Here is a 25,524-nt window from a genome sequence, read left to right as displayed (position 1 = left end):
CACGTCATCGTGCCCCTTGCTTAAGCTACAATTTTTAGTAACAAAACATTATCATTAAACTAATGTGATTTGAAAACATCCCCAAAGTTGCTAAACTTCCTGCAATCCATTCGCAGCAGGAACTTAAAGACACACCGTATTGGGTAAAATCAACAATAACCCCACGAACACACTTTTACGTACCGCGGCGATCCTCACAGGTGCAGTTGTTTGCAAACAATTGTATTAATTTCACGCCCAACATGCGTTTCTGCGGTGGCAAACATTCTCTGGAAGCAGATAGCCAAGCCAAGAAAACACCACCACCCGCCAAGCGTGAAAAGCGGCTACACAGGACACCGCACGGCTGGTGGTCCTCGCCCATCGGGTTCGACAAGATCTAATCCAATCACCATTCGGCACCAGCGGTGGGTCACATTTTCCGTGTCCTCAGAATCATTAGCTAACACAGCATGAAATGAACCATGCTTTGTTGCAAATTATCACGCCCGAGCATTGCGGCCGAGGAGGAATCCTTTTTGCTGTTTTGCCTGCGTACTTTTCTACCATCTCCTTCTCGGCAGCGCACCGCACCGGAAAAGGACGTGCGGCCCAAGCGCCAACGAGTCTTGAGAAATCTCTACTGCATGACGTTGTAGGATCTTTTCCCGGACTTTTTGCCCTCTGGCACGGTTCGGTTGGCCTGTTTTGCTCTCATTCCTTTGGCCACGATGGCCACGTCTTAATTTTGCCCTGTTCGTGATGCTTTCTTATCAATTATGTATAGTTCACAGGCCCCTGACTACGCCGGCTAAGTTTGTTCATCTAATTACGTTTATTTTTTTCTTAAAGATTGTTTCAAATATATATTTTTTACGTTATCTGGTTTGTTAAAATTTACAGATAAACATACCTATGAGCCCATAATGCTAAAATGCTATTTTACTAATTTGTTTTCGTAACGAATTCTTTCCGACTCAATTGTAACAAAGTAGTAATTGTGAAGCAAGGACTCCCTTTTTTGTTATAAGGCTATTGCAACCACACATGGCTCTGATAAACTAGGTTTTACGGCGCGGTTAAATAAATGAAACTCATAAAATAGTTTTAAACCCGTTTGAAAACTAGGCGTTAAAACCACGCGGCCTGGCTTTAGTAGATGAATAAAATCTGTTAATCAAATCCTGCCGACCCGTGACCGAAAGTGCTTCCGAGGTTAGTGAGCAAAGCCCATTCCTTCATCCTTGGTCAGCAAGTGTGTCACATGCCGTTGTAGGAGCCCTACATCATAAATTAAAACTTCGTTTATGCTCGGTACAAAGTTATGGGAGCATAACATTTTAACACTATATGGGGTTAGAAGACGATGTTGGCGCGAAACATAAGCAACATACACATCAACACTCTTGTTCGATTTACCTTCAGTCGCCACACAATATAGCGCCCTATGGAGAGAAAAACTATGTCTGCAAAACCCAGACTGACACTTAAATGAACCATATCGATCGTTTTGGGCAAAGTGGAAACAATTTGAACGCCGCCATGGTTTTTGTAGCATCTTCTTTTATCGTTGGGCCTTATACTATAAAACCAATCAACCAGAAAGCCAAATCTCTTGAGCTGGCCCAGAAGCGATTGGTGGTGTAGGTCCGTTAGCTTCATTCGGAAAAACTAGACTTGTTTTTCATTACGGATCAGAGAGTTTTTTGTTTCGTTGGTATCTTCCGTCTCTTGGGGTGCTTTATACGGGTAAACGAAGGTATCTTATCGAAAGCGAAGTAGTGATCCTTGAAGTTCCTGTTTTTCATACAAACCCCGATTAGCCTGGAGGCCGAACCAGATACGGCGCTACCAACAGTGATCTTGTCTCAAACAGTCGACAGTGGCCTATTGTTTTGGATCAAGCTTCCAGAAAAGATTAGCAGTAGATTAGCAGCAAGCAACTTTAGTCTCGGAAGCTGCGGGATTCGTTATCGTGTAACACGATCGCATATCGATAATGGCTGCGCTTCGTGGCGATGGCAAAATTGAAGTCAAACTCAAAATTATTGTTATTATCATACCACGTACTTTGCCTACGAGCTACAAACCCTGCTAAACACTCCCCAACTCGTCCGCTGCGTCGATCGTGAAGATCTTTCGTTCCACCGATGGGGCACTTTCTTATGCGCAGCTTCTTCTAAGGCAAGGCCCTCTATCTCCCTGTAGATATGTTTATAAACAGTTGAAAAGGCGAGTGGATAGGCATACAACTAATAGCGTAAATAGCTCCGGCGTGAAACTACTTCGATAGTGACGGTAGATCAAATGATCAAATGTTTAAAGGGATTCTTCACTTTTGTATTTATTGGGCACAATCTTTGCAGTAGACGCTATTGAGACATTATGACCATGATCACCGAATGGCGGATAAGAAAAATGTTCTATCGAAGGTAATGAAATTCGAAAACGGCACTCGTATTTATTTTTACTATCATTAGGGATCAGAACACTCAGAATTACACCAAAAAGATTTTTCCCAAAAAGGAGATTAGAAAACATGGGATAATCTGAGAGAGAATGTTTCGAAATATTATAGGTCGAGGATCTCGGGTTTGAGTATGATCTATCGGAAGCAAGAATACGATAAGTAAGTACAAGTAGCATTATTTTAACTCCCATCACTATCAACACAGTCACAACTTTTTTGAAGTCCAAGCTTTTAATTGAAAGTATGTTCCGTGTTCTTTCTGAAAACGCGAGTCGCCAGAGCATTAGACATCGTTGAGCATCTAACATGCCCCGGATTGCTTTCTCGTCCGGATTGACGAATGCAGCAACCGGCGCGGAACGAATGCCGATGGCGAGAAGATGTGTGGAATTTAATTTCGGAAACCCCCTCTTGGAAGGACGCTCGGACAGAACAATAGACGGCGCAGTGTCTGCCGGACTGGTTGGTCGGCAAAGTATCCGATGTCCAGGACTGGGCTTATCCGAGACGAACCGAAAAAGAAGCCAAACACAAAGGTGGCGCTAACCCGACCCAAATTACAGGGTACCGCATCTACTGTCGGCGGATCTGTTCCACACCCAGGGATGTGTGGTGGTGGGCGTATTCCGGATCAATCGCCCACGAACCGATTAGCTCGTCCTTTGGCCGCACGTCCTTTGGCCGCAACCGAGCTGTCAAACGACAAACCTGGCCGCATTTTAGCAGCGCCAGAAGATGACATAACCTCGCTTTGTTCGTGCCTCTTTGGCCACACTTCCTAGGCCGTCCGTGGCGTACCCGAGTATCGGTTACGAGTCCGTTCCTGCGGCCTTCTCCACTCACGCTATTTGATTTCCTAAGCGGCCGCTTTACCGAGCCGGCTTGCTCGGCCCACTATTAGCACCTTTTCCGCCGTTTTTGATCCCCTTGCCGCAATCGGAGTCAATTATTCATTGTTTTGTTTTGGCAGCAGCTTCTGGCCACGGGTCCGGTCGGCTTCGCTAACCGCCAAGAAAAATGTTGCCAATTTGTAACTTTTAGTCGCTGACCTGACCTCGACCCAGAGGTCCGCAATCTTCAAAAAGCCCGACCAGCCCGGGTACGCCAGGAAGCTAAGACACGGAGTCTGGCTGCTGAGGACTGTCCCGATGATACGGGATCGGGCGATACGCCTTCACCGATGTTGATATTTTAGTTTGACGGATCTGTTCGACCTCGTTCCGATTGGACATGGGAACAACCCAGATCTCCTGGCGCCTCCTGAAACAATAGCCAGCGTGTCTGGGGCTAATGATTTTCGCACGGACCAACACACTGACATAAGTACGGCCGATTCTGTTCTTCTAAAAAAAGCCTGATGGATGGATTGGTTCGGATATTTTCGGTTTAGGTGCTGGGATCAACCATTGCGTGCGCAGGAAAATCGGACAGCTGCGCTCCTGATACAAAGTTGAAGAAAAGGTCTCGAATGCCTCAACTAAGGAAATTCGTGCTCTTGCAAATATTCCAACCACGGTCGAATGTAACAACACGTCCGTCGGCGGCCGTGTACAGTTACTGTGGAAGTGGCGGAAATAACGACCGCATCACCCTATCAGCTTCCGGTAACAATTTCCCTCGAAAGCCGTCCAAATACCTTCTCCAAAAAACTGCGTATGGAAGACGCAAAAGACCTGTGGTGGATGTGGTTGGTACGCTGGAAGATCTTCCGAACGATTCCTGCGATCAAGATCGGCAAGGCGGCCACTGTGATGGTGAGCGATGATTGCAGTCTTTCGGATTATTACCGACGTGAGAGCATATTTACAAGTCAACTATTGCCTGTTCCTTCCGTTCTGCTATGAGCCTCGGGGGCAACCCGGAGCGCGTGTAAATCGTTTCACGTTTATCCATTAACCCCCGCGGTGGTGCCGACTTCCGCGGTAGCCAGTGAAACAGTTCTAGCAGCTCTTAAGTTAAGATTTACATTATTAATGGGACAAATATATACTAAATATACTATATACTATACTAATGTCCCTTATAATTAATGTAAAAAGTCGAAAAGTTTAATGCAGCAAAGTTTAATGTCGTGTTATGTCGATTAAATAAGAGGTCGTAACATTGCAGTGTTGATGCCCAATTATGGAACGGGCGCCCAAAGATTTAAGTAAAAAACTTTCATCGATTTCGTTTAAGGGTTTTTATGTAATTGACTTCCCGGGGAGCATGCTGAGGGTTGTGCAATCGATCTGGGAAGGGTTATAACCGAGGTTCCTTCCCGGTCGAAACCCCTATCGTTTCCTCTGGCGCTTCGATGCCGGGGGTCGTTTTCGACGATTTTTAACGCCAAATTTACCACCTCATCAATTGAAGTGGCCACTTTCTTCCAACACAACACACCCAACCATTCTGACCCGACCACTTTTACACCCAGTCATTTTCTTCTCCACGTTCTAATTGAACTGGCCACGGAGGTGAAGCGCCACAGGCTGCGGACCACTGCCGGTGGAAACGATCCTCTCCCTTACGCCGTGGCCACACTCCACAACGGAACGGCGCTTTTCGGTTCACTTTACTTCCGGACCAGGGGCTCTCTTGGAGATGTTCAGATTTTCATCGTGTTTTGGCGCTGGTCGAGCAAAGGCCTGAACATCGCCCAACGTCTAACGATACTTCTTCCTATAACCGCAACAGCGATCGGAGGTGAGTGTACCCGGACGCAGCGGGAAAATTGGGAACCTCGCAGGAATTCGGAAGAAGTCATCGAATCCTCACCCGGTTCAACAGCCACCGCCCAATACCGATTAATGGATGATGGATTAATCTCGACACCACCACCACCCGGTGGATCCGTGATCTCTGGCGCGGCCACTCGGGCGCTTTCCAATTTGCAGTCTCGGATGGTCGGAAAACGGAAACGCATCATCGTCCTATGAGTTTGGCCGGGGGCGGCCTAAGGTTAGAGTGTATACATTTCGGTGATTATTTTTATATGAAGACCCGACCCAGCCGGGATTTATTCTAACGGTAAGCAATTATGTCATTAACCGGAAATTTGAACCACGCATCGGACAAAGCCTGTCGGAACTGGCGATTGGGAAGCCGCTTGTTTTTGAACCATTAGCCACTGCTGCTGCTCCTGCTTCTTCTGCTGCTGATACACTATCGATACACGATGCCTCCGGAGAGAAGTGAGGAGTAATTAGGTATACGTTCAATGGCCAAAGACCGGGAACCATGGCATATCACGGACGAAAATTAACAGTTAAGCGCAGTGGCCGCTATCAGCTACGCGACGGGTCATTTTCTCTTTGTGTTAAATGGCATTTACATAGAAATTTATCGGCATGTTGGGTGTTGGGTGTTAGTAAATAACAAACTGATCCTTTGTGTCCAACAATGGATGGTGCTCACAGCTTCGGTTGATGATCATTTGTTGACGACAATAACATTCTTCAATCAATGCACAAGTAATATGTCTATATTGTGTAATAAACACAAATACTGGAAGGACAAACAGATTTCTTTCAGGCATATTTAAGATTTGGCATTGTTTCGTAAAGTATCACTTGAAATTTCGCTCATGACCATCTAACAAGAGTGAGAGTTAAAATAAGATTTAAAATGTAAAAAGATGAAAGAATCTTCTGAATGATTCCGACATTTGAAAGATTTTATGATTTGGAACAATTGAGGTGAAGAATAGAAGCACGCCAAGCTGATTCGTAATAAGCTCGAATCGGGCAATATTATTTGTAAAATGTTTAAGCAAAACCTAACGAAATGTTTCATTTCAAGCTTCTTGAGTTAAACGTTTTGAGTTCATTATATAACGTTATGTATATTTAACCACCCTGCTTACCTGGTATATTTTTCACAATTTAACCATTGTATCACCAAATTAAGCTTCAACGGCCAACACTTTTTTGAATTGCGCATCTAAATCCGTTTCCAAAGGGATGGAAGACGTAGCTGTCAAATGTCATAATTCCGGCTTGTTTACAAACCATCCGTCGAATGCGTTGTTGCGACACAAACAATTGCTATTCGTTAAAATCTGTTAGTGAACCACCACAATTTCGGAACACTCTGACACACATATCACTCGTTTTCACTGTTTTCACCGTTTTCTACATTATTCACTAGTTGTGCTGCGTAATACCGGCAATGGTCAACGAAAAGGGGCGCAGGTCGAGGTCGCGGGAACGTGACAACCGGCAAAACCGAGAACGAGAACGTGAGCGGGAACGGGAAAGAGACCGGGACCGCGACCGGGAACGCGAGAGGGATCGTGAACGTGACAGGGAGCGCGACCGTGATTGGGACAGAAGAAGGGAAAGGGAGCGTGACCGTGAGCGCCACCGGGAGCCGCAGCGCGATCGGCCGGGTGACCGTGAGCGAGACCGTGAAAGAGACCGACATGACGATAAGGACAAATCGAAGAAGGACAAACTGGAGGAGGAGCAGGATGATGAGCAGCACAAAACTGATGGGAAAAATGGTGGAAAGCCGGACGCGAAAAAAGAACCACTTTCACTGGAGGAGTTGTTGGCAAAGAAGAAAGCTGAAGAAGCGGCCCGAAGCAAACCTCTTTTCATTACGAAGGAGCAACGAGCAGCGGAAGCACTCAAACGTCGGCAGGAGGAGGTGGCGGCTATGAAGGCGGCATCGCTGGCCAACGTACCTAAATTTGGTGACGTACCGGTCACGGCGTTGTTGATACGCGAAAAGCGAGACCCGCTCGAAAAGTATGATCGCCGCGAACGCGAGCGAAAGGCAAACGACGATCGGGAGAAGGAAAAGGATAACGACAAGCGGCGCTCTGGGGTGGCAGCACCGGAAACGGAACCCGTGGTAAAGGACAAAGAAAAGGAGCAGGAAGCTATCCGGGAACGGTATTTGGGCATCATAAAGAAGAAACGGCGCGTACGGAGACTGAACGATCGTAAGTTTGTGTTCGACTGGGATGCCGGGGAAGACACGTCGATCGATTACAACAACCTGTACAAAGATCGGCACCACGTGCAGTTCTTTGGCCGTGGCCATGTCGCCGGTATCGACATTAAGGAGCAGAAACGAAAGCAGAGCAAGTTCTACGGGGATCTGCTCGAGAAGCGCCGCACGGAGGCGGAGAAAGAACAGGAAAAAGTGCGCCTGAAAAAGGTGAAAAAGAAGGAGGACAAACAAAAGTGGGACGACCGACATTGGTCGGAGAAGGATGTGGATGAGATGACAGAACGCGACTGGCGCATTTTCCGTGAGGACTACAACATTACGATCAAGGGCGGCAAAATTCCGAACCCGATTCGCAACTGGCTCGAGTCAGGCTTCCCGAAAGAAATCCTGGAGATCATCGACAAGGTTGGCTACAAGGATCCCACTCCGATTCAGCGGCAAGCCATTCCAATCGGTTTGCAAAATCGAGATATTATCGGCATCGCGGAAACCGGCTCGGGTAAGACGTTGGCCTTCCTCATTCCGCTGTTGACCTGGATTCAATCATTGCCCAAAATCGACCGTCTTGAAACGGCCGACCAGGGACCATACGCGATCATTTTGGCGCCGACGCGCGAGTTGGCTCAACAGATTGAAGAGGAAACGCAAAAGTTTGGCACACCGCTCGGCATTCGTACGGTCGTCGTCGTCGGTGGTTTGTCGCGAGAAGAGCAAGGCTTCCGCCTCCGGTTGGGCTGTGAAATAGTCATTGCAACGCCTGGTCGATTAATTGACGTGTTGGAAAATCGCTACCTGGTCTTGAACCAGTGTACATATATTGTGATGGACGAGGCTGACCGGATGATCGATATGGGTTTCGAACCGGATGTGCAGAAGATTCTCGAATACATGCCCGTTACGAATCTGAAGCCAGACACCGAGGAGGCAGAAGATGCGTCCAAGCTGATGGAGAACTTCAACACGAAGAAAAAGTATCGCCAGACTGTGATGTTTACCGCGACAATGCCCCCGGCTGTGGAGCGTTTGGCCCGTACGTATCTGCGACGTCCGGCTACGGTGTACATCGGATCCATTGGCAAGCCGACGGAGCGCACAGAACAGATCATCCACATCATGGGCGAAAACGATAAACGCAAGAAGTTGATGGAAATCCTGTCACGTGGCGTAGAACCGCCGTGCATCATCTTCGTCAACCAGAAGAAAGGGGCGGATGTACTGGCGAAGGGTTTGGAGAAGCTTGGTTACAATGCCTGCACGTTGCACGGTGGCAAGGGTCAGGAGCAGCGTGAGTATGCGCTCGCTTCGCTCAAGAATGGCTCAAAGGACATACTGGTGGCCACAGATGTTGCTGGTCGTGGTATCGACATCAAGGACGTGTCGCTAGTAATCAATTACGATATGGCTAAGTCCATCGAAGACTACACCCATCGTATTGGTCGTACCGGACGAGCGGGTAAAACCGGTTGCGCCATTTCTTTCTGCACCAAGGACGATAGTCATCTGTTCTATGACTTGAAACAGATGCTAATGTCTAGCCCGGTTTCGACGTGCCCACCGGAACTGATGAATCATCCGGACGCTCAGCACAAGCCTGGCACAGTGGTGACAAAGAAGCGGCGTGAAGAGAAAATATTTGCTTAAATCTGCTTTTCAAGCTCTTTGTAAAAGTTCTCTAAACGAATAATAAAGTAATTAATACAATGTATTATTAGTACCGTGTTTCTTCTGTTCTCCGCCCAAGCTAACTTTGTTCCGGCCTCCGGTTCCCCAAAGGCAATGGCCCCCGGTGATAGAGCAGTCGGTAGCGCTCGCCGCTGTCACACAACCGGCCATGGTTCCGATTCCCGATACCGCTGACAGAGGGTTGGCGCGGCACCAACAACCCCGCCCGTAAAACAAACTGTTACAGAGAGCATCAAAGATTGACATTGATTAACATCAACATACTTTTCTAGGCTTTCTGTTAAGGCTTTCTTGTCGCTCTCCTCACTCGAAGCGAGCTTTATGTCGTATACAGTTTTGCCCCCCGCGGCCACCGTCTTGAACTTTCAGCAAATGTACGCCTCGAACTTCTGTTCATTCATCCACTCGCTGATCAGCTTCGTGTCCTCGTGCGTTACTGCGGGGCTACATCAAGCGTAACGTAATGATTTTGACATTAATGGTTAATGCCCGGCCATTACGTAGCTCGCGGAAATTCAAATGTCGCAAAAAATTTCCCACAAACCATGTAATTCGGACCATCGGAAACATCTTAGATAAAGTTTTGAATTTCAGCCAAAAGTAATTAATTACTTTTCCCCAACCTTGTACAATAAAATAATCACGTACAAAACGTAGTTTGTTCGTAATGTACATATTTAATATAATTTCTGTGCAAACGAAATAGCAGTTGGCGTATCCTGTCTTATGACAGTTCTGCCAGTTGCAATAATCGTTGACAAATTTTGAATGTCAAACGTCAAAACGCAACCGCCAAACCCAAACACAACACAACACATAGTAAGCTGGCGTCATTTGCCGCACGGTTGAAACATAAAAATATAGGATTACTCGTGGTTTAAAGCAAGCGGTCTCACGATCGCCAAATATCTGGTATTAATCCGGTATGAATAGTGCTAAAAAGCGCCGTGTCGCTGCCGGTGGAGCGACGGCCGCCGCGCAACAACAGGAGCAACAGGCACAGAAAGCCAGCGACGAACGGAACGAAGCCGATGTTGACGACGATGCGGTGCTGTCCGACGAAGAGGGTGGTACGCATGTCGGGGATATCTACATTCCGCCGCCGGTGCCAGCGTACTGTTCAAACGAGTGCAAGGGCCCGCGTCTAATTATTGAGTATATTTCCAACTACAATTTCAAAAGCTATGCCGGGCACGTATGGCTTGGCCCGTTCCATCAACGGTTTTCAGCCATCATCGGCCCGAACGGTAGCGGCAAGAGCAACGTCATCGACTCGATGCTGTTCGTGTTCGGGTACCGGGCACAAAAGATTCGATCGAAAAAGCTCTCCGTACTGCTGCACAATTCCTCCGCGTATCCAAACACGAACAAGTGCACGGTTGGCGTGCACTTCAAGCAGATCGTGGACCGCGACGATGGGTCTTTCGATGAGGTTCCGAACAGTGGTTTCGTGGTAGCTCGGACGGCCTTCCGGGACAACACCTCGTACTATACGATCGATGACAAGCGAGTTCACTTTCGGGAGGTGGCCAAGCTACTGAAGAATCACGGAATCGATCTCGACCACAATCGGTTCCTTATTCTTCAGGGAGAGGTCGAATCGATTGCGATGATGAAGTCGAAAGCGCAGAATGACAACGAATGCGGTCTGCTCGAATACCTAGAGGACATCGTCGGGACAACGCGGTACAAGCAACCGCTGCTGAAGATCAATGAGCGCGTGGACAGCCTGAACGAGGAGCGCACTGAAAAGCACAACCGCTGCAAGCTGGCCGAACGTGAAATGAAGGACCTCGAAAAGCCGATGGACGAAGCGGTCGAGTATCTGAATCTGGAGAACACACTGACCCGCACGAAAAACCAACAGATACAGAAATACATCAGCGAGCAACGCCAGAAGATCGGTGAGATGGAGGTGGAGCGCGAGCAGGCGGCCGGCATACTGGGCCGCCACGACGAAACGTACGAAGCGATCAAGGTGGAACGGTTGGAAAAGGAAAAAACGGTCAAGGAAGAGATCAAACAATACGACGCGCTGGTGAGCGCGAAGGAAGCCAAAGAGGCAGCACTGAAAAGCTCACTGGACAAGTACGCCAAGGTGCAAGCAAACATGCGATCCACTAACGAGAGACGCAAGAAAACGATGGAGCAGATCAACGCAGAGAAGACACGCTTGAAGGAACTGCAAGGTGTCCCGGAGAAAAACCAGCGCGAGATCGCGGAGTCGGAAAAAAAGATCGAATCGCTCAGCAAACAAAAAGCGGAAGTGGAGACAAGACTGGCGGCCAACATGGAAACGCTGCAGGACGAAACGAGGGTGCTGTTGGAGGAGAAGGAAAAACTGCAAACTGAATTGATTGACCTAAAGCGCGTGGTGGACGACAGCAAATCCGCGCTATCACTGGCCGAATCGGAGCTCAAGATCTGCCAACACGACGAGGTTATGGAGCGGAGGAAGCTCGAAACGCTTCGCTATTCGTTCGATGAATCGTCGAAAACATTCGAAGAAAAACAATCCCGTTTACAGGAGCTGGAAGAAGCGCTGCCCGTTGCGCGTGCCAAGCTAGACGACGAGCAACAAAAACTGGCCCAAAACGGCCAGGAGGAGCAGGAGCTCCGTTTGGAGTTGCGCGCGGTACAGGGTAAACTGCAGGAATCAATCGCCGCCATGCAGTCAACACGTTCACAAGGCAAAGTGCTGGATGCTTTGATGCGTCAGAAGAATGAAGGGCGCATTCCAGGAATCTTGGGCCGCCTTGGTAATCTCGGCGGCATCGATTCAAAGTACGACGTTGCCATCTCAACGTGCTGCGGGTACCTCGATCATATCGTGGTAGAAACGGTTAATACAGCCCAGGCGTGTATTGACTTCCTGAAGCAGCACGACATTGGCAGAGCATCGTTCATTGCCCTGGAAAAGCAGCAGCATTACCAGCGATACTGCCACAATAAGATTAAAACGTAAGTAACGCGCTGTAATGGAAAAAACGTTAAATGTGTTAAGAATCTTTTTATTCTCTTTTGCCGACAGACCTGAAGATGTCGCTCGCCTGTTTGATCTGATTCGGGTCGAGGACGAGCGTGTTCTGCCAGCGTTCTACTTTGCGTTACGCGACACGCTCGTGGCAGAAAATCTCGACCAAGGCCAGCGCATTGCGTATGGTGCGAAGCGCTATCGCGTGGTCACAATCGGGGGAGATGTGATCGAAATGTCCGGTACGATGTCGGGCGGCGGTCGATCGCAGCAACGTGGCCGCATGGGTACACAAGTGCAGACCAAAACGGTCAAAGCAGCAGCCGGCCCCTCGAGTGACGAAATCGAACAGATGCAGGTCCGGGCACAAGACATCCAAGCGCAGATCAACTACCTGCAGGAGCAGCAGAGTACACTGCACGCCAATATTCAGCAACTAACGAAGCAGGTGAAGCAGCAAGAGATAGAGATAAAGTGCTTGAAACTGGACGTAAACAGCTTGCGGGAGCAGTTGCCGCGCTTGCGTGAGCAGCTCGAGCGCCAGGAAGAACGCGTCGCACAGACGCACTCCGACCCTGAGAAGGTGCGCTCGCTAGAAGCCAAGGTGAGCGAAGGCAAGCGGGTGTTTGAAAGTGCCAACGAGAAGGCGACCAAGGTGCAGAAGCAGGCCGATCAGTACACGGAGCAAATCAACGAAATCACCAACAGCAAAGTAAAGGTGCTACAGACGAAAATCGCCGGATTCACCAAACAAATCGACAAGCTGACGGCCAACATCAGTAAGCTAACGGTTGAGATTAAAACATCCGAACGCAACGTGAAAAAGTCGGAGGACAAAATTCGAAGCATGGAGGAAGAAGTGGAAGCCGCCCAGAATGCGATCCGACAGGGAAATGACGAGCGCACACAGCTGGAGGAGACGGCGAACAAGCTGAAGGAGGAACTTGAGCAAATGAAAGAGGACATCGAAAAGGCTCACGAGGGTTCCTCGAGCATCAAGAAGGAGATCGCTGCACTACAGAAACGCGAGGCGGAAGGCAAGATGAAACGCCTAGAGTTCGAGCAAATCCTGCAAACGATCGAGACCAAGCTGAAGGAAGCGAACGACACGTTGCCCTACTGGCGGGACAAGGTAAGTAGCGGATGGCTTAGGCTGATGGAAAGAATAACACCCGAAACACGTTGATGAAATACTATCGAAGAGTTTATTGGTGATGCAAAACACGGCGCTGAAACCGTGTACGCGCGTTAATCCATGTTACATACTTTACGCACTTTACTTTACTTTTTAAAGGCATTTTGTTATCCGTGGTTTTGGTTATAATATTACTGTCGAATCGAATGTGTAACACGTTTTCGTTTGAAACACGATTTGGGCGTTTTCTTTTTCACACACTAAGAGAGTAAATGCACTTATCGGTTATTGTTATCGTTTACGTTAACGCCTCCCGGTTTTTGGTAGGAATAGTAAAAGACGACGGTAGACGCAAACCTGGGAAAATCGTATTGAATGTTTGATACGTACGTTTATGATATTGATTATAATTGCTTGAAACAGGTAAAATGGAAACAAGAAAGTCGAGAACTTGGAGTAGGAATATTTGCCGAGAGTGCAGCGGTACCGGGTTTTGTAAAATCCGTTTCTTTGCACAGTGTCGTCTTCGAAACACACTGTTACTTGTGAGTATTTAAAACGTGGAAACGAAACCCCTTTGTTGCCTACCGTAAAATCGCTATTGGGTTTTGTGTAGTCAGTAATTCACCTTATTCGTCGCACGGTGCTCCGTGAAGCGGATGGGCGCGTGAATGTCTAAACTACTTCAAACGTTTTCGTATATAGGGTCACTAGGGTTTTGGTCTCACTGTGCTAATCTTACCATTTCAACATAATACTGCTTATCCGTTAGCCGTACAAAACCTCTCCATGTCATGTGGGCCTTATAACTGGTGCGGATGCAAACGTATTTTGTCATCAATTTCGAGTCGCGCCGAATCAATCTCTGACACCGTTGGCAATCCACTTGGCCACTCCAGCAGCTCCGGTTCATTGTGCATGATCATCTCGGCTTCCGCTACAGTATATGGGATATGAGGGTTCAGACATGGCAGATTACCGTCAGCATAGCTTCGCAAATTACCCTGTATTCGATGTATCTTGGTTCCGTAAGCCAAATCGGCGTAGTAAGCAACGATGAACGACAGCGGCACGATCGGTGCCAGTGTTCCAGGCCGTTTGGTGGCACGGAAGCGACTCACGAGACCGATCGTCGAGACGCCATAGAAAGAAGCAAGCCAATAGAACAACTCGCGTGCTTTCGAGATCTGCATGGCCGTTTCGCGTTCCTTCATTTGATAGTGCATCTGTATCCAGCGTTCCATCTAATCCGAAGGACAATCAAAACGCACTGAATCAGGGCCCTACTGCGGAGATGACGGTCATTTGCCGATTCGTTGCCACTGTACCTTGATCTTGTTCATCTCGGAAATGTACTCTTGATTCTTCTTGATGGCCTCAACCCCGGCAGGGTGTGAGAAGAAGCTCCCCATTTCTTTAGTTTGTTTTTTTAGAACGATAGGTGAAATAGAAACACTGTGATCACTGCAAGACCACACCAATTGATTTAACTGTAGTAGAAATAACCGAAGCAGAACGAGATTCGGTTGCGTTCTGGAACGTAACACGTAATGATGTATCCGACGTTCGATTAGGTAAACAGAACTGCGTGAGAGAATACTGACAATTTCCTCCCGCTGGCCCTCGTCCCATGGCAGAACTTATCGGCCCCTATACGTTAGGGCATGCGCTTTAGCTCAACAGGCAGTGGACACGGACGAGTTTGTTTGTTTGAGTTACAGGCTTTTTTAAAAACGTGACGGGATATTTTATCAAATCTGTTTTACAATGCTACACAATGAAACGGACGAAATATTAAGCTCAATCGCTATTAAACCTGACTTTATCGCCCTTTGTTCACTTTACAGCTGAAACCGCTTACATTGCACGAAATCCCCAACAAACCTGCCCAGGAACCGTTGAAGGAGTACACCGAGGAGGAACTGGCCGCTTACAAGTCGGCCGACCTGCTGTATCAGATTTCGATTCTGGAGGAAAAGTTGAACGCCAACAAACCCAACCTGTCCGTAATTAACGAGTTTTTTAAGAAACAGGAAGCGTATCTGATGCGCGTGTCGGTGCTGGAAAAGATAACCAGCAAACGAAATGAAATGCGCGAACTGTACGATGATGTGCGCAAGAAGCGGTTCAATGAGTTTATGTGCGGCTTTCGCATCATCACCAAGAAGCTGAAGGAGATGTACCAGATGATCACGCTCGGCGGTGACGCTGAGCTGGAGCTGGTCGATTCGATGGATCCGTTCAACGAGGGCATCGTCTTCAGTGTGCGGCCGCCGAAGAAATCGTGGAAAATGATTTCAAACCTTTCTGGTGGCGAAAAGACGCTCTCCTCCCTGGCGTTGGTATTCGCGCTGCATTACTACAAGCCGTCGCCATTGTACGTGATGGATGAAATTGATGCGGCGCTCGATTTTAAGAATGTGTCCATCGTAGCTCATTACATCAAGGTATTTATTTAAGAATGTCCCATGTGCCAAATCGGATAATAATGGTGTCTTTTTCACGGGTTTTAAGGAACGCACAAAGAATGCCCAGTTCATTATTATTTCACTTCGCTCGAATATGTTCGAGCTTTCGGACTATCTGGTGGGCATCTGGAAGGTAGACGACTGTACTGAATCGGCGACGATACGCAATGATCCACCAGTGCCCGTTGCTCCTATCGGCAGCCAACAGCAACACCCGCAGCCGACACAGCAATTTGGTTACAGCGTCGATGTAGATCCGCAACAAGAAGGTGACGCTGATAGAGAAGCCAGGAATGGAGAGGTGGACACAAATGCAAACGAAAACAGCGGAGAAAAGGACAAACAGCATGAAGTGTTACAACCAACGTCAAACCACGAGGCAGAAAGCGAAGTGCAAGCGATGGACTTTGAAGAAGTAGATTGATCTATGCTACTGTGTGTTAGAATAAAACTTCAGGGAACTGGTTTTTGCATTTTGTTTCTTATTCAAATTCTCTTAACACATGTAGATTATTTTACTAGTTTAATATGTATCGTTTTACAAATTGGATAAGAGGTAATAAAGAGGACGACATTTGCTCGATGCATTTGTTAGATAACACCAAAACCAGTTGAGTTTTCATTGCGTATTCCATACAAAGAACGACATGCTGATTTGCACTTTAATTTCCCTTTTTCTAAGATCTCTCGTTTGACAAAGGGTTGTTAACGCGTCGATTAAAAATAGCGTAATGCAGCGCACACCCGCCACCAAAAGGCATCGAACGAACTAAACCCATCGTTGCGACCTTTAACCCACCTCACGATGCGGCGAGCCACAACCGATCGAGCACGCGGCAGTGATCATTCGCGCGCGTTTCCGGATCGTTCGGCTGAGCTTCGACGACAGGGGCGAGGGCTAAGGTCAAGTTTACACTGTGAATTCCGATTGCTATTAAATGGTTTGCGCAACATTTCTAGAGTGGTTTAGTGATACATGGTAGAAATCGAACAGAATATAAGATAATATATATATATTATCGCTAGCTACTTGAGTATTGTAATATTAACACTCGACAATTTGTATAAGATTACTCACAGAGGAATGCTGTAACACTCGTATGAATTGGAATAAAATATTGTACTTCTTAATTGAGGTTTACTACACGGGGAAAAGGTTTCAAACAGACTCTATTTTATAACTGTCAATTCAAATACGCGTTGCGCAAAATCGTCGAAACGGCTAGGAAGCAGCCCTGCGCGCCAAAGGCACGTTCACCTTTCTCAAGGTCGACGATGTCAAAGGATTCGCGATTTGCACACAGACGCACGCATCGATCACGAATCTCTCTGCGGGCTAGGAGTTCTCAGAGGAAAATCGAAATTTTCAGTCCGTTCGCCGAGCTTGTGCAGTGTTAACGTGAAGCAAGTGTTTGGTCGTTGAATTTTCTCGTTTGTGTCCTCAGCAGAAGCAAAAGAGACAAAGTAAGTGTGCTTTCTCCCTGGCTTTTCTGCCCTCTTGCCGGCTGGAAAAGTTAGTTCAATCCACTAATATTGTGCGGTCGCTCTGCTTCATGAAAGTACATTTTCCCTAGCACTCCACCAATCCCAATCGCAGTGGTCCGGTCTTTTAGTATGGGCCAGAACGACTTGGAATAAATACTAAGTTTTGAATCGAGATAAGCTCCTACCGGTTGCCGGTTTGAAGTGGTGTGGCGAAAGTGATGCATGACGAAGATTGTACAATAATTGCATTTGCAAGCTGTGGCGCGCCTGTGTTTGTGTGTTTCATCATCTGATGGCAAATTGAAGCATCCGGCTTTTAGTGCAGGAGATGGCCTTGGTGGCCATCGGATGAAAAAATAAAGTTCTATCACTTTTCCGGCTTATCTCAGGTCCTCTGCTAACCAAAGGTCACCTTCTGAGTGCTATGCTTGGCTGGCGAGGTGCTACTTTTGGCTGGGATTGATTACCTATCGGCACTAATCATCGAACATGTTAGCTTAGCATTTTTGCATGGCAAAAATGCACTTTTCTTCGACGATTGCATAAGAGGCTCTTGTACGGACAGGGAATGCCAGTCCTCTTTGGTCTTTTCATTTTACCGGCATCTATTCGACAACGCGCTTGTGCTACTCTAATGACCTCTGTTTGATGTTAGAGGTCAGTGCTGTAGCGGGAGCGTCTCCATTTATGCCGAGAGAATCTCTTTCATCAAATCCTTCCAGTGCTTCACCCATAATATGCACATTACGGAGGTTTTTCTGTAATTTGAAACAAAGTTTACTTCCTTTCGATTTTATTCGTGTTTTGATATTTTGTATACAGTCCTCAAAACCTTGAATTACGTTCAAACGAATACCCCTTTTCCCCTAAACAGCATATTTCTGTTATCCTGCAAAAGTTTGATGTACGCACTGCGATTAAATAATATTTGTTTGTAAAATATCTATTCTTAATCGTAGTCGCACCCATTTCACTTTCACCCGCTGAGTGAAAAGTGAGCATAGAAAAGTGACCTTGCGCACATGTGCGTTGTCATTATTGATTAAAAAGAAACACAAGCATAATCAATCGTACAGTGAGTGTTTTCGCCGTTGATAACCCTCTCAATCAGGGGAGGTCGGGTGTGCTGCCGTAAACATAAACAACAACGGGCTGTTGTCCAAAAAGTGACGACAACGGCCACATTGCTGGCTGAATATGATCCGCGGAATTATGTAAGCCTACTATGACGTGCCAATCGTTAATCGGGAAGCTCATTATCAATCGTTGCTTAGCAACACCGAAAACACGCTAGGCAAATGATACTAGTAATAGCAAAATGATATCTGACTTCAGGATGCTAATGATTGTTATCGTACTTTACAAACAGAAACAAGATGCCGTTCAAGAGCATTAAGGCCCGTCAAATCTTCGACTCGCGCGGTAACCCGACCGTCGAGGTTGACCTGGTCACCGATCTAGGACTGTTCCGTGCGGCCGTCCCATCGGGCGCCTCCACCGGTGTTCACGAGGCACTGGAGCTGCGCGACAATGAGAAGGCCAATTGGCATGGCAAGGGAGTCCTGAAGGCGGTTGAGAACATCAACAAGACGATCGCTCCGGCCGTGCTGAACTCTGGTCTCTGCGTGACCCAGCAGAAGGAGGTAAGCAACGTTTCCGGATGACTTTCGCAACGTTTGCAAGGGGAAATTTTCTATTTTGGTTCACCAACCGTTGCTATAAACTCGTAACGTCTTACTTTATTTCTTATTATCCTTGACAGCTCGATGAATTGATGCTGAAGCTCGATGGTACAGAGAACAAGTCGAAACTCGGTGCAAACGCTATTCTGGGCGTTTCGCTGGCCGTATGCAAGGCCGGTGCCGCCAAGAAGGGAGTTCCGCTCTACAAACACATCGCTGATCTGGCCGGAAACGCCAACATCATTCTGCCTGTGCCGGCCTTCAACGTCATCAACGGTGGAAGCCATGCTGGCAACAAGCTGGCCATGCAGGAATTCATGATCTTGCCGACCGGTGCGTCCTCCTTCACCGAGGCGATGAAGATCGGCAGCGAAGTCTACCACCACCTGAAGAACGTGATCAAGGCCAAGTTCGGACTGGACGCGACTGCCGTTGGTGATGAGGGTGGTTTCGCACCCAACATCCTTGAGAACAAGGAAGCGCTCAACCTGATCCAGGACGCTATTGCCAAGGCTGGTTATACTGGCAAGGTGGAGATCGGTATGGATGTGGCGGCTTCTGAGTTCCACAAGGATGGCAAGTACGATCTGGACTTCAAGAACCCGAAGTCCGATGCCAGTGCCTGGTTGACGCCCGACGCACTGGAGGGGATGTACCAGGGATTCATCAAGGATTTCCCGATCGTCAGTATTGAGGATCCCTTCGATCAGGATCACTGGGATGCCTGGACTAAGATCACCGCCAACACCACGATTCAAATCGTGGGTGACGATTTGACTGTCACTAACCCGAAGCGTATTGCGACCGCCGTTGAGAAGAAGGCTTGCAACTGCCTTTTGCTTAAGGTCAACCAGATCGGCTCTGTCACGGAATCGATTAACGCCCATCTGTTGGCGAAGAAAAACGGTTGGGGCACCATGGTGTCGCATCGCTCGGGTGAAACCGAGGACACCTTCATCGCTGATCTGGTCGTTGGTTTGAGCACCGGGCAGATCAAGACCGGTGCTCCGTGCCGATCGGAACGTTTGGCAAAGTACAACCAAATTCTTCGCATCGAGGAGGAGCTCGGCGCTGGCGCCAAGTTTGCCGGTAAAAGCTTCCGCCACCCGCAGTAAGAATCGTCATCACGGTCCGCGAAGGCCAGCAACGAAAATTCCGATCATCTGAGCTAGTAAGGGAGCGTAACGAGATGGCGGGAACAAGAGAGACATAATGACAAAACACCGTTAACGATTCGCACGGTCAATTCTCCTTGTTACAAGGACGAACCACCTAGTGTCAGCTAGTTCTGCCCCACGGCCTGCGCCCATGGGTCTCTTTTCCACCACTCTCCACATCCTAGTACATAGTGCAGAAGTATAAAGCAGAACTAACCAACCATCCTAACCTCGGTATTTATCGTCGCAAAGCTATCGCGTGGAGTAAATTATAAGGCTTAAACTTATTGAATGTTATAATTGTTAAATGAAAGTGTGACAGACACGTTGTCAATGCATTACTGAAAGTACATGATCATTCGATAATACACACAAAATCCATGGTAGGAAACTACAAAATATTCAAATGGGAGAGCCTTAACCGCTTTAATTTTTTCGCACACATATCCGAAACATTCTATGATTTGTAAGATTTTCTGGAACACAAAGTTTTGAATTTTCTTTTAATTTTTCAGATTCTCAAAGGGTTATGGAAGAAAGTTTAATAACGGAAGCGTAAGTCTTTTCCAAATTTTTATAAAGGACTCCACGCGTCTTTTCTAGGACGACATGTTCCAGAACGCAGCCTATCAGCTGTTCGCTGCGTAACGGATGCAGCCACTCAGATATGACTTTCAGACACGGTCACTGTTTGTACACAAAGTAACTGCAACGTGGGGATGTTTTAGTCCGTTCTGTTGTAAATTTCCTTGAATTAAATATTTCATTAATGGCTTGCTGCAATAGGTTGGCTTGCTGCAATAGGTTCCTGCTGTTAATGGCTTGCTGCAATAGGTTCATTAATGGCAAATAGGTTGTCCGATGTGTATGCCCTGATTGTAGCACTGTTCGAATGCCGTGGTTATCCGTACAGACCACTCTTCATTACAGCATCAGCATTGATGTGTTGGCCGGCCCGGTAAAGTTCGCGATTTGTCGCGAAACGAAAGTCGCATAATGGCAAAGAACTGGGCGGCAAGAACTAAGAAAAAGTTCCTTCGATTGCATCCGGCGTGGCGAGTGTACTTGATAGTGGTTGGTTTGTTGGTTCTGTATAATGAGGTGCTAATATATGTGTTGCAAAAGCTTAAATGGTCGAATATTTATTGCAAAGAACGTAAGTACAAGACACAGAAGCCAAAGCGGGTTTTGAATCACCATCTTTCTGTAATATTACAGCCCACTGCGTCAAGATACTTCTTGTGGCGGACCCACAAATATTGGGCAAAACGTATGACACCCATTTCTATGCCGGACTAGCGAATTATGACTCAGATCGGTATCTGGCCTGGTACTACGAGCAGGCAGTGGAACACGTACAGCCAGACGTCATCATCTTTCTCGGTGATCTGATGGACGAGGGTACCGATTCGACGGAAATTCACTTTGAGGAATACTACAGTCGGTTTGGGGCCACCTTTCCCAGCCATCCGACGGCCAAACTGATCTACATCCCCGGCGACAATGACATTGGCGGAGAGTCGAATCGGTCGCCGCTCAATCCGAACGCAAAGCGACGCTTCCGGCAGTACTTCTCCGAGCGTCCCGCTTGGGTGATCAACGACAATTTGACGATCTACAACATTAACCGCATCACACTCGAAATGACACAGAACGATCCAAGGATGGTCGATGTCACAGACGTGGCCGATCGGTACTTGCGCATCTTCGTGAGCCACATACCGGTATTGGATGTACCGTCGACGTTCACTTACCAAGCGATCGACAACCTTAAGCCAAACGTGATCTTCTCGGCTCACCTGCACGTGTCACAATACGCCCGGACGCACCGGAACCGGCTAAAGTCGGTCAGCTACCAACCACTAAGCCAGGATAAGAAAACGGCCTACAAGGTGCACTCGTTTGATCTAAGTTACCATCAGGATACGCAGGAGCTTCTAGAGATCATCGTTCCGACGTGCTCTTATCGCATGGGAGTACCCGATATTGGCTACGGTTACGCTGTGATAGGTACAGTTGTTTGGGCCAGTCCCTGAAGCAACTACGTCTGCGTAAATAGTAATTGATTTCCTTCTGTTGCTCCCTTCTACCAGATGGTACTACGTTGAAGTATACAGTACTGTGGACAACGCGACGCTTCTATCAACTGATCTCATATGTTGCAATATTTATTGTACCGATCGGGATCTTGTTATTTTTGTTGGGACGGTGTCTGCTTCACCAATGCTTGCGCCATCCCCAGCACAGACGTTTGCCGATGTAATGGAAAACCTTCGCTGAACTTACGGTAGTATTAAATACGTCTAACGTGAAACTATAAAAGCAGCTAATAAATATCATCAGATTTTTGTCCTTTATTATCAGTACCTTCTCGCCACTCTATCGTTCAATTACTTTCTCAGAAATCGATGCCCTATTGGCCTATGAGCGCCATCACAAATAATACCCACAAGAGTTCTTTCGTAAAAAGCTTCGGTTGTACTGTAACGGCATTTGCTTTAACGCTGATTTGGTTTCTTACAACATTTATTTTATGGTTTTTCGAAGAAAGTCTACAAACTACTTCAAGTACCAATATTGACACTTCCAACAGATGTGGAGCATGTTCACTTGTCCAAAAATGCTGCCATTGGGTCTTCCTCACGGCGACGCTTCATCATGTACGCTTCGATTTCTTCTTCCGTCGGAACCCTTGCTTCATACATGCTGTTGTATGGTCGTTTCCGTTCGTCTTGCCGCAGTAACTCGGCACCACGCTTCTGGTTCCGCTCTTCGGCCTCTAGTGCAAGCTCCAGCTTAGTTTTCTCCTTGTCTTGCCGCTTTTGTTCCTTGCGCTCTTCGCGTTGTTGGCGTCGTTTTTCCTTCTTTCGCTTCTTTTTCGACTTTTTAGACTTCTTTGACATCTGTCCGTCTGCTTCCTGGTCACTCTCGCTGCTGCTGCTGCTGCCGCTATTGGCTCCTTCGACACCTCCGCTGACGTTGGCCTCTTTGGCCGAAGCGAGTTGTTTAAGATTCTTCTCATCGGTCGCTGCCGAGGGACCCTTCGATTCCACATTCCGTTCATTCGCGGTGCTTTCCACGACATCGCCTTCCGTTTCAGCGGCCTCATGTCTTCCGGTTTCCGTGTGCACTTCCGTATCGACTGAGTTGCTGGTGGTCGAGTCTTTGCCGTTTTCACCAACACAATACGAGTTCTTGATCGTGGATTCGCAACACCGATAGCCCCATACACCGTTGCCCCAGAAGGAACCCCAAACGGTGGTGTGGTTGTTGATGTACACATCCTCTTCGTAGCGGGAACGGATGATGGGTTTATCCTGACCCTTGATGATTTTACCTTGCCGCGAGTACTCGACGTAGTTTTCGGTCTGCGCTAACAGCAGAGCCTTCGGAGGCACGGCTAGATGTTCCTCTCCGCCGTATTGTTCGAGTACCTTGTTCTTCACCTCATCCTTGAATTGGGATTTCTTCTTATCGTACTCTTTCTGCAGCAGCTCAAGTTTGGTCGGTTCGGCCAGCACGTGCACATCGACACCCTTCCCGTACGCTTCCCAGGCAAAAAGTTGTGCCTGGGCGTGCTTCTGTATATCGCCCGAAAAGCGTACGAAATTTTCACCCGCAAAATCGGTCTCTTCCGGTTTGAGGTTGGGATTCGGATTATCGCGCATGGACCGCGTCTTGGGATCGTAGTAAGCCGAGTTGGGATCGAGATTGCGCAGATACTTGGCAGTGTCTTCGCGGATACGCAAATTGCGCACCGTAATGCGCTGCTTCGAGTCCACCTTGGTGCCGGGCATGTCCACCTCGTCCACGTACTTATCTTCGTCACTCTCACCCTCATCTTCGGCCAAATCCGGCTTTTCCTTCAGCTTCTGTGCACGCAGTTCGCGCTTTGCCTGCTCAATCTTCAGATACTCCTCAACGATCTCCCGATGGTTGGCCGGATCGTAACCGGCCCACCGATCACGTTTGCCGTCGTAATCGGAAACAATCTTCGGCTGAATGAACTCATCGTGAGCGATTTGTTTCGCGGAGAACTTTGCACCGACTTTGCGCGGTCGCTCCATACAATCGACCCGCTTGTGCGTCATAGCACCGCAGTTCTCGCATGCCCCTTTCCGGAATTTTGTTACCACTTTAGTGCTGTCGACGCCCCGCTTGTACCACTCGTCGATGCCTGAAAAGTGCTCCTTCCGATCGTCCTGTGGCCGCTGGTGCTTGAGCGTTGGACCAGTGGTGTTGTAGTACCACGGAACCGACGAAATGTACTGCGGAATGTGCGGATTGATGTCGCGACCCTCCTCGTCTACGGCGGCTGGCGCTGTTCCCGCTTTTCTCGCCTCCTCAAGCTCCTTTGCTTTACGCCAGTCTTCTCGAGATTTTTTCTTCGGCTCCTCATCCTCGGCCTCTTTGTCGCGCAACAGCATCGACAGCGGTATGCGCGACGATGAGCCAGCCATTTTCGATCCTTTTTCGATTTAACGCAATAATGCGTATTAATTCACTCTTCACAAACAAATGGCTCAACTAGCATTGTTTTTCTTCTCCGACAGTACTGTTTTGTTGACGTTTTGCCTTTGTACCAAGACTTTCGATGGATGGTGTAAGCTGTCAAATTACCAAAAATTTGAACTCGAATTCGAACAGATTTCGTTTCCGTTGAGGTTGTTTCAGAATCGCGAAGTTTAACGCGAAAAATGGGAATTTTATCAATCATGTAAGATACAAATTTCAATACATTGTTTTTATTAATAGTTTACAGATAAATGTGCTTTTATGTGTTATTTAAATATTCCTCTACTCAATCGTCACAAAGCTTGTTGGAAACACTTGGCGATATTAAGCCTTCAACGATAACCAAGCAAAGAAAATTGTGCCAATAATTTTGAAAATATTCTTGAAACGATCCAGTCTGTGTAAACTATGTGGCTACAAAATGTTACAAACTATGTGTTTCATGAACGATGAGAAAATGATGAAACAGAATGTTTCAGTTACATTCAATCACACTCCATTCCTAACAGACAACTCCTTTCTCAAGCTTAATTGATTTAAGTTCTTTCAAAAAATCTTGGGAAACTAATTCTTACCTTACATGTAAGAAAGATGCTCTTTGCAAAACGCTTGTAAGTAGGAATCCAACAAAAACCATAAATGGCTTGTTGTTTGTTACATTGCACACACAACGCTGTTAGAAAGGTTTGCATATTTACTCGCTGCCTATAACGGCTAGACATCCTGTCTTCGAAAAATATGCCCCATTTTTAAGCTCATCGTTATTGCGTCATGTCGCGATTCTAATAGGTTTGATTGTAAATTTTTGTCAGTCGGCCCAAGAACATACAACTTGAACAATGGGCCCCCTTTGAAAGCATTACGCTCAGACGAGTTCCCTTTGGGCAGCTCTCGTGCAGTATAAAAGCTATTGGAAAATCGTTTGCCAATACTTAATCTCCCAGTAGATAGTGAATCAGCCAACCCTCTCGTCAAGATGAAATTCGCTGTAGTTTTGGCTATTGCCCTTTGCGTTGTCGCAGTAAGTATCTGGCGGCT

At 47.4% G+C, this 25,524-nt stretch overlaps 6 protein-coding genes across 9 annotated transcripts; 4 read left to right on the top strand and 2 right to left on the bottom strand.

The window, feature by feature from the left end:
- Window positions 1-6,598: 6,598 nt before the first annotated feature.
- LOC131208931 (probable ATP-dependent RNA helicase DDX23) lies at window positions 6,599-9,028 on the top strand. The gene has a single exon (XM_058201873.1). It carries the CDS (start codon window positions 6,599-6,601, stop codon window positions 9,026-9,028), a length of 2,430 nt encoding a protein of 809 aa, XP_058057856.1.
- A 967-nt stretch (window positions 9,029-9,995) lies between these two features.
- LOC131207820 (structural maintenance of chromosomes protein 4) lies at window positions 9,996-16,144 on the top strand. The gene is made up of 4 exons (XM_058200449.1): window positions 9,996-12,031; window positions 12,102-13,176; window positions 15,027-15,626; window positions 15,694-16,144. Exons 1-4 carry the CDS (start codon window positions 9,996-9,998, stop codon window positions 16,069-16,071), a joined length of 4,089 nt encoding a protein of 1,362 aa, XP_058056432.1. The 3' UTR covers window positions 16,072-16,144.
- Window positions 13,551-14,725, bottom strand: LOC131208631 (plasminogen receptor (KT)). Its single transcript, XM_058201435.1, has 3 exons — window positions 14,508-14,725; window positions 14,183-14,423; window positions 13,551-14,116 (listed from the first exon to the last, which is right to left on the bottom strand). The coding sequence occupies exons 1-3, from the start codon at window positions 14,589-14,591 to the stop codon at window positions 13,983-13,985; spliced, it is 459 nt and encodes a 152-aa protein (XP_058057418.1). The 5' UTR covers window positions 14,592-14,725; the 3' UTR covers window positions 13,551-13,982.
- An 828-nt stretch (window positions 16,145-16,972) lies between the features above and the next one.
- LOC131209807 (enolase) lies at window positions 16,973-20,392 on the top strand. Of its 2 annotated transcripts, none has more exons than XM_058202950.1 (3): window positions 16,973-17,111; window positions 18,502-18,775; window positions 18,895-20,392. In XM_058202950.1, exons 2-3 carry the CDS (start codon window positions 18,509-18,511, stop codon window positions 19,927-19,929), a joined length of 1,302 nt encoding a protein of 433 aa, XP_058058933.1. In that variant the 5' UTR covers window positions 16,973-17,111; window positions 18,502-18,508; the 3' UTR covers window positions 19,930-20,392. The 2 variants fall into 2 exon arrangements, with proteins under 2 accessions (XP_058058933.1, XP_058058932.1); XM_058202949.1 differs by lacking the exon at window positions 16,973-17,111 and adding an exon at window positions 18,330-18,346.
- A 301-nt stretch (window positions 20,393-20,693) lies between these two features.
- Window positions 20,694-22,331, top strand: LOC131206876 (uncharacterized). Its single transcript, XM_058199464.1, has 4 exons — window positions 20,694-20,710; window positions 20,902-21,127; window positions 21,190-21,981; window positions 22,065-22,331. Exons 2-4 carry the CDS (start codon window positions 20,968-20,970, stop codon window positions 22,232-22,234), a joined length of 1,122 nt encoding a protein of 373 aa, XP_058055447.1. The 5' UTR covers window positions 20,694-20,710; window positions 20,902-20,967; the 3' UTR covers window positions 22,235-22,331.
- Window positions 22,265-24,507, bottom strand: LOC131206875 (pre-mRNA-splicing factor Slu7). 3 transcript variants are annotated; one of them, XM_058199461.1, is made up of 2 exons: window positions 23,025-24,507; window positions 22,265-22,988 (listed from the first exon to the last, which is right to left on the bottom strand). In XM_058199461.1, the coding sequence occupies exons 1-2, from the start codon at window positions 24,429-24,431 to the stop codon at window positions 22,578-22,580; spliced, it is 1,818 nt and encodes a 605-aa protein (XP_058055444.1). In that variant the 5' UTR covers window positions 24,432-24,507; the 3' UTR covers window positions 22,265-22,577. The 3 variants fall into 3 exon arrangements, with proteins under 3 accessions (XP_058055444.1, XP_058055446.1, XP_058055443.1); XM_058199463.1 differs by having other exon boundaries at window positions 22,265-23,075; window positions 23,115-24,507; XM_058199460.1 differs by having other exon boundaries at window positions 22,265-24,507.
- Between the last annotated feature and the right edge of the window lie 1,017 nt (window positions 24,508-25,524).

The sequence above is a fragment of the Anopheles bellator genome, chromosome 2 (assembly GCF_943735745.2).
Source record: "Anopheles bellator chromosome 2, idAnoBellAS_SP24_06.2, whole genome shotgun sequence".
Classification (NCBI taxonomy): domain Eukaryota; kingdom Metazoa; phylum Arthropoda; class Insecta; order Diptera; family Culicidae; genus Anopheles; species Anopheles bellator.
The sequence above is the reverse complement of the archived record's forward strand: the minus strand, read 5'-3'. Positions and strand labels throughout refer to the sequence as shown.